Source organism: Marmota monax, unplaced genomic scaffold, assembly GCF_021218885.2.
Source record: "Marmota monax isolate L192 unplaced genomic scaffold, Marmota_monax_Labrador192_F-V1.1 WCK01_AAM20220418_F8-fsc00015, whole genome shotgun sequence".
Classification (NCBI taxonomy): Eukaryota; Metazoa; Chordata; class Mammalia; order Rodentia; family Sciuridae; genus Marmota; species Marmota monax.
The window spans coordinates 945,069-956,321 of record NW_026692194.1 but is presented as its reverse complement, the minus strand read 5'-3'; the positions used below and the strand labels follow the sequence as shown (position 1 = coordinate 956,321).

At 37.3% G+C, this 11,253-nt stretch overlaps 1 protein-coding gene across 1 annotated transcript; it reads left to right on the top strand.

Moving 5' to 3' along the window:
• Nucleotides 1-126: 126 nt before the first annotated feature.
• On the top strand, nt 127-10,109 carry Pno1 (partner of NOB1 homolog). The gene is made up of 7 exons (XM_046422577.2): nt 127-384; nt 614-763; nt 3,408-3,491; nt 3,671-3,731; nt 3,937-4,054; nt 8,760-8,830; nt 9,393-10,109. The coding sequence occupies exons 1-7, from the start codon at nt 181-183 to the stop codon at nt 9,458-9,460; spliced, it is 756 nt and encodes a 251-aa protein (XP_046278533.1). The 5' UTR covers nt 127-180; the 3' UTR covers nt 9,461-10,109.
• Nucleotides 10,110-11,253: the final 1,144 nt, after the last annotated feature.

The window sequence follows — 11,253 nt, the reverse complement described above, 5'->3', positions numbered from 1 at the left end:
ATATTTTAGGACAGCTCAGGCATACGCTCTCACAAAGTCTGCTTCAGGACCCCGGCGTGGGACCTCTTAGAAAGGGGGCGGAGCCCCGGTGTTGATTGGCGAAGGCTGGCTCCTGTGCGGCGCGCCTGCGTAGTGCAGCAGCGCACGTGTTGGAGTTGGAACTTCTGGTCGGCAGTCAAGATGGCCGAGATGGAGACACTGAGCGCTGGGGCTGAGGACGGCTTCACCCAGGTCACCCGCAAGGGAGGCCGGCGGGCGAAGAAACGACAGGCAGCGCAACTGTCCGCAGCAGGGGAGAGCGGGGACGCGGGCTGCATGGACACCGAGGAGGCCCGGCCGGCGAAGAGGCCCGTCTTCCCGCCCCTCTCTGGGGACGGACTTGTGGTACTTGTTGGGGGACCAGAGGCTGATCAGGCTGGTAGTCTTTGCATGATATTGAATGTGGGGGCTCTGTTGCCGTGAAGTGACTCTTCTGAAGTTTAACTTGGTTAAAGAGCAGCGTTTTGTAAGTCTGCTGTCGTTTTGTAAGTCTGCTGTCATTTTACAAACCCGCCCTCCACCCTCATTCCTCCTCGCGTCTCCTGAGTTTTTTTTTTTTTTCCTTTAATTGCAGGGTGGAAAAGAAGAAACGCGGAAAATTCCAGTCCCAGCGAACAGATACACACCATTAAAAGAAAACTGGATGAAGATATTTACTCCTATTGTAGAACATTTGGGACTTCAGATACGCTTTAATTTGAAATCAAGAAATGTAGAAATCAGGGTAAGGAGAATGTCAACTATTTTCATATACACCAAGTTTTTCTCTACTCCAGGGATGAAAAAGTACAAGCAGATTTTCCTTCAAGGGACCTGTTTCATTAAATGGTTTTCTTCAGTTTTTAAATATATCATAATGAGTTTGAACTTACCAAGTGTATTCAGAATCTGCATTTAATACAAATTCAAATTGCATTCCAGAACTGATTCCGAGATCATATTAAAATACTGGTTACCTGTGTGTATTTTCTATAATGTTTTGTGTTGATGAAAAGCAAAATAAAGAGATTGCCATACACCCAAGTGTATAAGTAATAAATTTAAGTCCTTGCTGTAGTACAAAACACTTTATTCATTTGCCTTTTTATTTATTTTTGGTACTGTGGATTGAACCCAGGAGTGCTTTACCACTGAGCCACATCCCCAGCTCTTTTTCATTTTTAAAATTTTGAGATAGGCTGTCACTAAGTTGCTTGGGCCTCCCTAAATTGCTGAGGCTAGCCTAGGACTTGAAATCCTCCTGCCTTAGCTCCCTGCGTCACTGGAATTACAGGCATGAACCTCTGTGCCTGGCTCAAAATACTATATGTTTTAAAGGTACCCTTTTGATCTGTGTTACTTTGAGAATGAATGTTGCACACATATGTGTACATGTTGTCATTCCAGGGTGTCACTCTAGGAGTTAGACATTAAAATTTTATTTTGGACTTTTTTTTCTGGATTCCAATTTTGTATGAGAATCAGTAACCAACATTAATGTATTTTCCTTTCTGAGGATTCTTATATTGGCATTAGGACAAAGAGGCACAACTGTAAATAACTGGTATGTTTTAAAATATCTTAGGTTGTGATGGTAGAACCCCTCTTTGTTCCCATCATCACTTGCATTCAGGTGTTTATGATTTCATGTGAAGACTTCTTGTTTCCTTGTAATTCCCCCACATCATTGTCTTAAGTCTTTCTCTATATCATTTGTGCCAGATTTTCTTAGACCACAGTACTTATATTTTGATGTCCTGGCTTCCTAAGCATTTCTAAAGAATAAAAGTTAAGTTTTTCACTGCCTTTCATGTAGGAGACCCTATCATAAGTTCATCTCTCACCATTTCTTTATGTCCATACTTTTTGGTTGCTTTGTTTTCTGAAAAAGGTCTTCACTTCCCTGCTCATTTTCTCTTCCTCCTTCAGTTCCAGTCATCTTTCAAGATCTAGCTCAAGTTTTTTCTCCCTTATAAGTCCATTTTCAGTCTTTTCTTCAGTGCCTAAGCTTCTATTGTATTTTGCTCTTGTTTATTATAGGGTCATCACTTTGGTGATCTTCAATGATGCTGCCATATAGCAGGCACATAGTGGTACTTTAACATGCACTACATTATTTAGTCTTTAGGGCAGCAGCTCTATGATTATATTCCACTGTTATAGATATGAGGACACAGCATTAAAGAAATGAATTATCTTGGCCAAAGTAATCAGGCTAGTGTGACTATTGATGCTAGTAGGAACCACTTAGGACCTTCATTTCTGACTTTATTTTATAAACTTCAGTCCTGGAGTACCTGCGAGACTTGCCCAGAGTCATGTATAGGAATCATATCTGTAGTCTAGTTTTAAACGTGAAAATGCAGGATACTTTCCATTATATAGTCCTGTATGGTTTTAAATTTGTCAAATATGTGATCTCTTCATACAGATTGTGAATCTGGGTGGGAAAGTAGAAATAATAGTTTTGGAGTCAGTGTTTGAATCTTATTTTTACTTTTTAGTATTTTAGTTTTCTAACATATAAAAGTATTTATAATTAGCTAGGCACAGTGGTGTGTATCTATAATCCCAACTACTCTGGAATCTAAGGCGGGAGGATTGCAAGTTCAAAGCCAACCCGAGCAACTTGGCAAGATCCTGTCTCAAATTTGAAATATTAAGGTCTGAGAATATAGCTCAGCGGCAGAGCACTTGTCTAGCATTACAAGGCCATGAGTTCAATCCCCATTAATACAAAAAAAATTTTTTTAATTTATATCACTTAACATTCAAGGTTGCAAGGTTGTTACATAGATCAGAGGTATAGTGTCAAGTATGCTATTTACAGTGGTAGGCCTTTTATCAATAGTGGCTGTTTTTGCTATTATTAAGTAAATAATTTGACGTCAAAATCCCTGCTTAAAACTTTCTTGGTTTCCCCTTCAGTTCCAGGCATGTATGTAGTTAGGACCAGAGTTATTGATTGGAAGACATCAGCATTTAGATAATTGAATAAAGAAGATTAGGTCAGGATTCTTAGGGAAGATGAAGGAGAAGAGAAGATGATGAGCTAGCGCATTGAAAGGGTGGAAAAGATGGAGGGCTTTCAGAGTGTGATCCTTTGGGCTGAGCCACAGGAATGTTGTGGTAACCTCAGAAGCCTGATCAGTAATAGAATGCATCCAGTCATTTGACAGTCTTTGGGTGGAACTGCCCTGCTAAGGAGCCAGGAAAGTTTTGTTTTGCAAACTAAAGACAGTGTTCCCAAAACTGGGTTGTAGACTGTGCTGGAGAAGGGTGCTGGTGAATGGAGTTATAATAATGGGAAAAATTATTTCTAGTATTTTGTTAAAACTATTTTGTTTTTCATTGCTCTCTGTAAATCTGTATTCTTTTCCCCCACCCAGACTTGTAAAGAAACCAAGGATGTTAGCGCTCTGACAAAAGCAGCTGATTTTGTGAAAGCCTTTATTCTTGGGTTTCAGGTGGAGGTGAGTGATTTCGTGACATTTAAATGGGAACCTGAAAAATATCCAATGTGGACATTTCATTGGATTAATCAATTTTTAAAAATTTGTCTTCTAACTCTAGAGTCTGAATTTTAGTTCCTGTCACTCATTCTTGGTGTCTAAATGGGATTGCCCTCACAGTGTTTATTTTTATATTCTAGGATGCTCTTGCCCTCATCAGATTGGATGACCTCTTCTTAGAGTCTTTTGAAATTACAGATGGTAAGCATGTCATGGTCTTCTTGTGAAGAAGTAACACACTTTAAATTTTCTAATAGCATCAATAGAACTGTGTTATTAGCACTTTTTTAAAAAATGTAAGTTTATATCATTTAATAGGGAAATTTGGTTAATGATTAAACTTTATGTGGAATGGGGTGATGCCCTGGAGTAGGTTACCACGTGAGGTCTTGCTTTTCTTCTCTAGTTAAGCCCCTAAAGGGAGACCACCTGTCAAGGGCAATAGGAAGAATTGCTGGCAAAGGAGGAAAAACCAAATTCACCATAGAGAATGTGACACGGACGCGGATAGTTTTGGCTGATGTGTAAGTTTCTGATCATGAGAAAATTATTTTGTCATAATTTATATTTGATCTTTTGTTAGTTTCAAAAAAGTCATGTTATATTTTATGTTTAATGTTGCCACTAAATATTTGTCAATATACGGTTCTGAATGAGTAATCATCTGTTTTGAGATTAAAGTTGTTGAAAAAAATTTTAGTAATTTTAACTTTTTTCTCATTTAGCAATAATAGAAATATTTAGAATCACTATTGAAAGAAACTGTATTGCAGATAAATTAATCAGGGAATCTGTTGATTCGTTAGGAGAGAGTATGCAGTAGGTATTTCAAATACCATTGTGAGGTTTTCCTTTAAAATCCATAGCTTGTATTTTTTGTAGATTTATATCTGTGTGTGTATGTGTGTGTGTGTGTGTGTGTTTATATTTCAAAGCCTTTCATAAAAGGAAGATGTGTATTGTGCTTTGGGTAAAAATAGCTGTCAAGTAGTTACATGTGAACATAAATAAGATGATATGGGCTTAATGAGGATAAGGGTGCTGAAAGCAAAGCTGGGATTACCCCTCTCTAAGGTTGAATCTTCTCTGCTGCCAGGTTGTGGATTGTACTGGTATATGACTTGAAGCTTATATAATGCTATGAAGTTGAGAAATGAAGCAGTTGATTAAAGGGAGGAGGGACCTGCTTGCAATTAAATCCAGAAAAAATTTCATTTAAGATCATCTCACTTTTGCTCTAAACTCAGGGAGTCATCATTATTTAGGTTCTAAATTTTAGACGTCCATTGCACTTTACAGATAACTACAATACTGTGTTGGTGGCCCTCTACCTGACGCCAGGTGTATTCTGTTTTTGATCTTTTATGGATTGAGCCTAGAGTTGTTAATTTAGAACTCCAAAGATAAAAATTATTTGCTTGTGAAGTTATGGCTTAAATTTAATTATTGTTAAATTGCTAATTTGTACATTTAGTAGTGTTAACTTAAAACTTAAACCATTCTTTAATAGTTTACTATGGCATAACTTACATACGATAAAATTCACCTATTTAAGTGTCTGGTTCAGTGAGTTGGGAAATGTAGTGTAATCCTGTTGCCCCATCACAACCTCATAGTTCATCATACTGAAAGTTCCTTTGTGCATCTTTTCAGTGTTCCTTCACTCACTGTGTTCTCAGGGAAGCACTGCTTTACTTCCTATCACTGAGTTTTGCCTTTCTAGAAATTCATGTAAGTAGAAATATACAGACAAAGGCTTTGGTGTTTGACTTCTTTTAATTAGCATGTTGTTTTGAGTTTCTCCATTTTGTTAGTAGTAGTTCCTTTTTGTTGCCAACTGTTATCATCGCATAGACATTGCATTTTGTATATCCATTCACAGTTGATATTTGGGTTATTTCATTTGGGGGGTATTATGAATAATGTTGCAATAGAATTACTTTTTATATCTTTTCTATTTTTGTTAAACTTATTTACAAACTACTTGAAATTTAAGAAATGTGCTTGTTTTTATAAGCTTTTGCTATAAATAGACTAATTGGAAACCCAATGTGTAACAATTTATATTGTGAAATAATCATAAAGTAGACTATTATGCAGCAGTAAGTGGTTGTTTTTAGTTTAATGAATTGCTAATAACCTGGCAAAGTGCAGTATAATGTGAGCAATATATAAAAATAAAAACAATTTGTTTCAGATATATTCAGAATACCAGATCGGATGCCTATGTGCCCTGAGACATTTATTCCTTTACAACTATTACCCCCACCCCAGGTTACTTTGGTTATTTTAGTAGCAAAAGTAGTCCTACTTTATCTGTTCTTGTTTTCTGTATTTCTTCGTCTTTCATGCTGCATTTTATCAAAGTGTGATATACATGTAATTTGAAAAACCAAAAATGTCTGCCATATACCTCCATTTCACCCTCTTCAGAGGAAACAAGTTTCATTTCTCTTAGCTAATTTTAAAATGTATTTTTCTTGAGCCAGGTGCAGTGGCAGGTGCCTGTTATCCTAGTTACTTAGGAGGTTGAGGCAGGCAATGGTGAGTGTGAGGCCAGCCTGGATAATGTGAGACTCTGTCTCAAAAATAATAATAATAGGGCTGGGGATATAGCTCAGTTGGTAGAGTGCTTGCCTCGCATGCATAAGGCCCTGGGTTCAATCAGCAGCATAATAATAATAATGATAGTTGCTGTTGTTATTATTATTATTATTAATATCTATATTCCCATATGTCTTCCTGACATACAGCTTCTCAATTTATTTTTCAGCCATGAAAGATGATATAGCTTTCTTTCACACCCTCTTCTGTCTGCAGTGCATACACTCAGCTTCACTAGCACTTCCAACTTATTCTTCACCATACAGCAACTTTGTTTTTTCATTAGTCCAGGGTCAGTGCTCAGTATATTCTATAACTGAACCAGGTGGTCTCTCTCCTTTGCAACTTTGACTTCACTTGAGGAGGTGTGTCAGTGTGTTTTCTTAATTTTCAGTGTACTGATTCAGCAAAGAGCTACTCATCATTTATCTCTCCTCTTGGTCTATTTGGATGCATCAGACATTTTAGAAATCTCTCCTGGAGCCTTCTGTTCCCTAAGCACCCACCCACCCTCTCTCTATCTCATACTGACTTCTCCTTTCACTTTTGCCCTTTTTGCTATTAGAATCCTTGGTTCCCAGTGTCTCTTTCCTTGAGTTTTGCTTCAGGATGTTCCCACTGCCGAGTTAGGTGTCAGGTCACTTGGGTCTACAAAGTTAATTCCCACACATCTGTCTGCTTTCCACCTCCTAGAATGTATTACCTTCATCATCCTCTTCCTTTGGGTTTAGGTCTGAACTGTCATTTTAGTGGCATTTGGTGAAGGAGCATACTTATGTGTTGAGTCTGTCTGCTGGTATTTGGAAGAGGAGCATTTTAGAGAGAAGGAAAAACATGAAGGTCCTAAGTTGAGGGCATGTCTGGCAGCATAAGGAGGCCTTATGGGCCTGGTAAAGTACACCATAGGGGAATTAGGGATGTGAACAGAAATCACCGCACCATGGGGTCACTGTAAGGACTTTGGCTGTTACTGTGTCAGTGGGGAGCCATTGGATGAGTGTGTTCAGCTGAGGGAAAGCAGGGTGTATGTGTTGGGGAGTTAGGGATGGGGAGGGAGGTGTAAAGATTGGTAAGATCAAAAGATCAGAGGTGGGGCTGGGGATGTGGCTCAAGCGGTAGCGTGCTCGCCTGGCATGCATGGGGCTCGGGTTCGATCCCCAGCACCACATACAAAGAAAGATGTTGTGTCCACCGAAAACTAAAAAAGATAAATAAATGTTAAAATTCTCTCCCTCTCTCTCTCTCTCTCTCTCTCTCTCTCTCTCTCTCTCTCTGTCTCTCTCACTCACTCTCTCTTTAAAAAAAAAAAAAAAAAAAGATCAGAGGTCCTGGCGGGGCTCTGGACTAATGATGTGAGTGCATTAAGTGGTATGAAATGAAATGACAGAAGGTGATGGAGACTGAATGTTTGAAATTGAAAGTGTGGAGGGGTTGTAGATTTCAGTAATGACAAATCCGGACTGTGACTACAGAAGTGAAAGTTTGTGGAGTAGCTTGGAAAACAATATCCAATATTGGTATAAAATATGTCAGGGACCCAGTAGGCTAGGCTAGGGTGTTGGAGTTAGTTATCTTCATAGATATTGAAATGATCAGAAATTGTGACGACAGTAGTCAAAGATAGTGAGCCAGGAATGAGCTAATGTTTTTGAGGATGATCTGTGGGGACAGCTGAGGACCACAGCAAAGCAGGTTACTAGGTTTGAAGAGAGTAGATTCAAAGCTAAAGGTTTTTAAGAGAAGTCAAGAAGGCCCTGCCCCCTTCAGCCTCAGTGGTACATGATTCATAGAGAAAAAACTGGCTGCATTTGAGAGGTACGTTTTTGTTAAGAAATGATGTGAAGGGGATGTTAACAGAAGTTGAAGATATGGCAGATTTAGCTCATGACTATTGTAGAGGACACAGTGAAAATGGACTCAAAACCAAAATTATTACCAATTATTTGAGTCATTTCATGATGAATAACTATTAAAAACAGTCCCATGATCCTCACCAAAAAAAATTTTAGATAATCTTTAGAAAGCTTTGCAGTTGAAACTGAGGTATGATATTATTTAAGTACACTTTTACTTGCATTTTTGAGTGTTCATTCACCAATTTTGCCAGTGTATAGTCTTGGACAGGCTTCTTGATTTCTCCCCAGTCTGGGTACTGATGATTGAACCCCAGGGCCTTGTGCATGTGCTAGGCAAGTGCTGTAATACTAAGCTGCATCTCCAGCCCTAGGTTTCTTGATTTCTTATAACCTTCTTTTCTTATGTGTGCAATGGGAATAACTTCTACCTAGTAAAGTTTATGTGATGATTATGTGAACATATATATAAAGCCCTAGCACATGAAAGCACTTGATAGTAGCCCTAGTAAGAAAGAATCTTAAAAGAAATCTTAGTTTGTTTTTAATTTTTGTCTTTTCTGATAATTTTTTATTGGGATACAATTCATATATCATAAAACTCACTCTTTAAAAATTTACTCTTTAGGATGTTTACAGAGTTGCATGGCCATTACCCTTGCCTTCATGTAGAAATGGGAATCTTATCATGATTCTCCAGAATCTTTGGATTATAGGATTTAGGTAAGGAAATGCTGTTTGTGGCTAACTGGTCTCACTTTATCTCTTTCAGGAAAGTTCACATCCTTGGCTCTTTCCAAAACATCAAGATGGCAAGAACTGCCATTTGCAACCTCATCCTGGGTAATTGCAGTGTACTTTTTGTGTGTGTGTGTGTGTGTATTTTCTCTTGAAATAATAGGGAATTTAGGAATTCAAACCCCATTCGCAAAGCAGTTTAGGTACTGTGGAGAAGCTCTTCTAAGATAGCAAATATGGACCTAGCAAAAAATGTTGAAGTATTTGCTTAGATTCATTTGTCTTCTAGAGAAGATAAAAGTTTTATTGGGTAATATTACTTAAATCTCTGGTGCTGTTCCCTGAGTAAGTACATAAAAAAACATTCCAGAAGAGAGAACACCAGGGGAACTGCTGAAAAGCTTTAGTCGGTTTGTTTCCTTTAGTCCAAGTTGCTCAGAAAACCTGGGGATTCTCCTATTGCTGACAGGCTCCTTTTTGAATTATCTTGATATTCAGTGCCTTTAATTGAGAATATTTGGGTATATTTTTCTGTAGGTTCTTTTCATGATATAAAGTAGATCCAATTTTAAAAATGTCCTTAATCTTATTAGGGTTGTAGACTTTTTTCCATAGAGTCTATGTGAGTATATCAGTGTATGTAAACTACTTATTTTTTCCTTTACAGGAAATCCTCCATCAAAGGTTTATGGCAATATTCGAGCTGTGGCTAGCCGAGCAGCAGATCGGTTCTGATTTCAAATCAAGAGACTTTTTATCTCATTTTGGACTCTTAAAGAAAAAGACCTTGTACCCTGAAGGTGATCACATGAAACCATGTGAATTATTTTTTAGTCACTTTGAGACTGGATCCTTTCTTCTGTTCTCAGCAAGAAGTATAAACAGGAAAGATTTAATAGTATTCACACTGAATAGCTTTTTGGATAATTTAAATGACAGAATCTAATATTATTATTATACCTACACGTTAAGCTTTATTTTTTTGTTTTTTGGTTTTTCTTTTTAATGTTGGGAATTGAACCAAGAGACTCCTCATGCATAGTAGACAAACATTCTTCCACTAAGCTACAGCCCAACCCTTCTTTACTCTTTTTTTTTTTTTTTTTTTTTGAGATAGGGTCTACTTAAGTTGTCCAGGCTGCCTCAAACTTGCAATTCTCCTGCCTCAGATTCTCAAGTAGCTGGGATTACAGACTTGTGACACCACAACCAGCAATTTCTCGTGTTTTTTATTTTAAATCACAGAAAACAGATTTGCAATTTGGAATTCTCTCATGTAGAGGAAATTTCTTGCTTAAACAACTTCTGTATGAATTTTTAAGTTTTTATTTATAAATTTATAAACATTTCTATAAATTGTAATTAAAAGAATTATCTCAAATAACCTATGAATCATGACTTTTCCTTAATACTGGTATTATGGAAACACTTTAGAATCAGGTCATGAGCAGCAGTTTGACTCTACTGTATGAACCAATAACTGATAATCTTTTATACCAGTTATGAAGTTTCTAAAATTAAAGACCTGCATCACAAGGTTGATGTGAAAGTTTTTCAAATATTTAACAAAGTAGTCAGACAAAAGATGTTGGATATATTTCTCCTAATCAGCGAAGTAGTAAAAAAAAAAAATCCCCTCCCCCAAAAAACTGTTCTGCAAATGCAGTGATAAACTAGTGTCTGATAAGCTATGATCTGATTATTTTATTCATTTTTAAAAGGGAAGGAACCTACCCCATAACTCGTTTGATGTTGATAACTATTCTCTGGTATAAATGAATAACACTTGACCAAAACTTTTAATGATGGGAGTAACAGAAAGTTCACTCAAGAATTAAACATATTCTTATTAAACTTTGTTTGTACTCTATCAGTTACATGTGTCCCAAACTAAACTACTTTTTACATTGCATTGGTTGGAATATTCTTAACCAACCAAGAATCCAGCTGGAAATTGCGGAGTGAGTCCCACCCATTGGCATGGGGAATGTGTAAGTGTAGGTATTACAATCCTTTACTTGCCTTGTTGAAGTGTATCTTGGGACTTTGTTATTACTGCAGCCTGTACAGTCTTTTTTTTTTTTTTTTTTTTAAGTGCTCTACCGCTGAGCCACAACCCCAGCCCAACAGCCTGTACAGTCTTTAGGCATTATTGCCCTTCCACCCCACTCTTTGCCCAGGATGGTACTTTCAAAACTGACTACTCCTTAGTATATATATTTTTTAGGAAACAAAGTTGACAGCTTTAATCCAGTTCCCAAGCAGTTAGACTGAAGTGAACCATTACAAGGCAACTATAAATGTTTTGTGTTTGTTTTTAAGGAACTGAGGCAGGAAGTAAAGGGCATAATTTTGATTAGAAAACTTTGAGTTCTCTTAAAGTGAAATAATGTTTTGGTTTTGTTAGAATATACTTCCTTTTAAGGATTTATTATGTAGTTGCAACTATCAGTAATAGAGCAAACATGTTTCCTTGGTATCTAAAAATTTGGGATGCTGAACTTGAAAGACTTGTTTTGAGCCCCTCT

Coding starts and splice junctions, on each gene's coding strand:
- Pno1 (XM_046422577.2), top strand. CDS start 181: ATGGCCGAGATGGAGACACTGAGCGCTGGGGCTGAGGACGGCTTCACC. Junction 3,492..3,670: donor TTCTTGGGTTTCAGGTGGAG/GTGAGTGATTTC, acceptor TTTATATTCTAG/GATGCTCTTGCCCTCATCAG. Junction 3,732..3,936: donor GTCTTTTGAAATTACAGATG/GTAAGCATGTCA, acceptor TTTCTTCTCTAG/TTAAGCCCCTAAAGGGAGAC.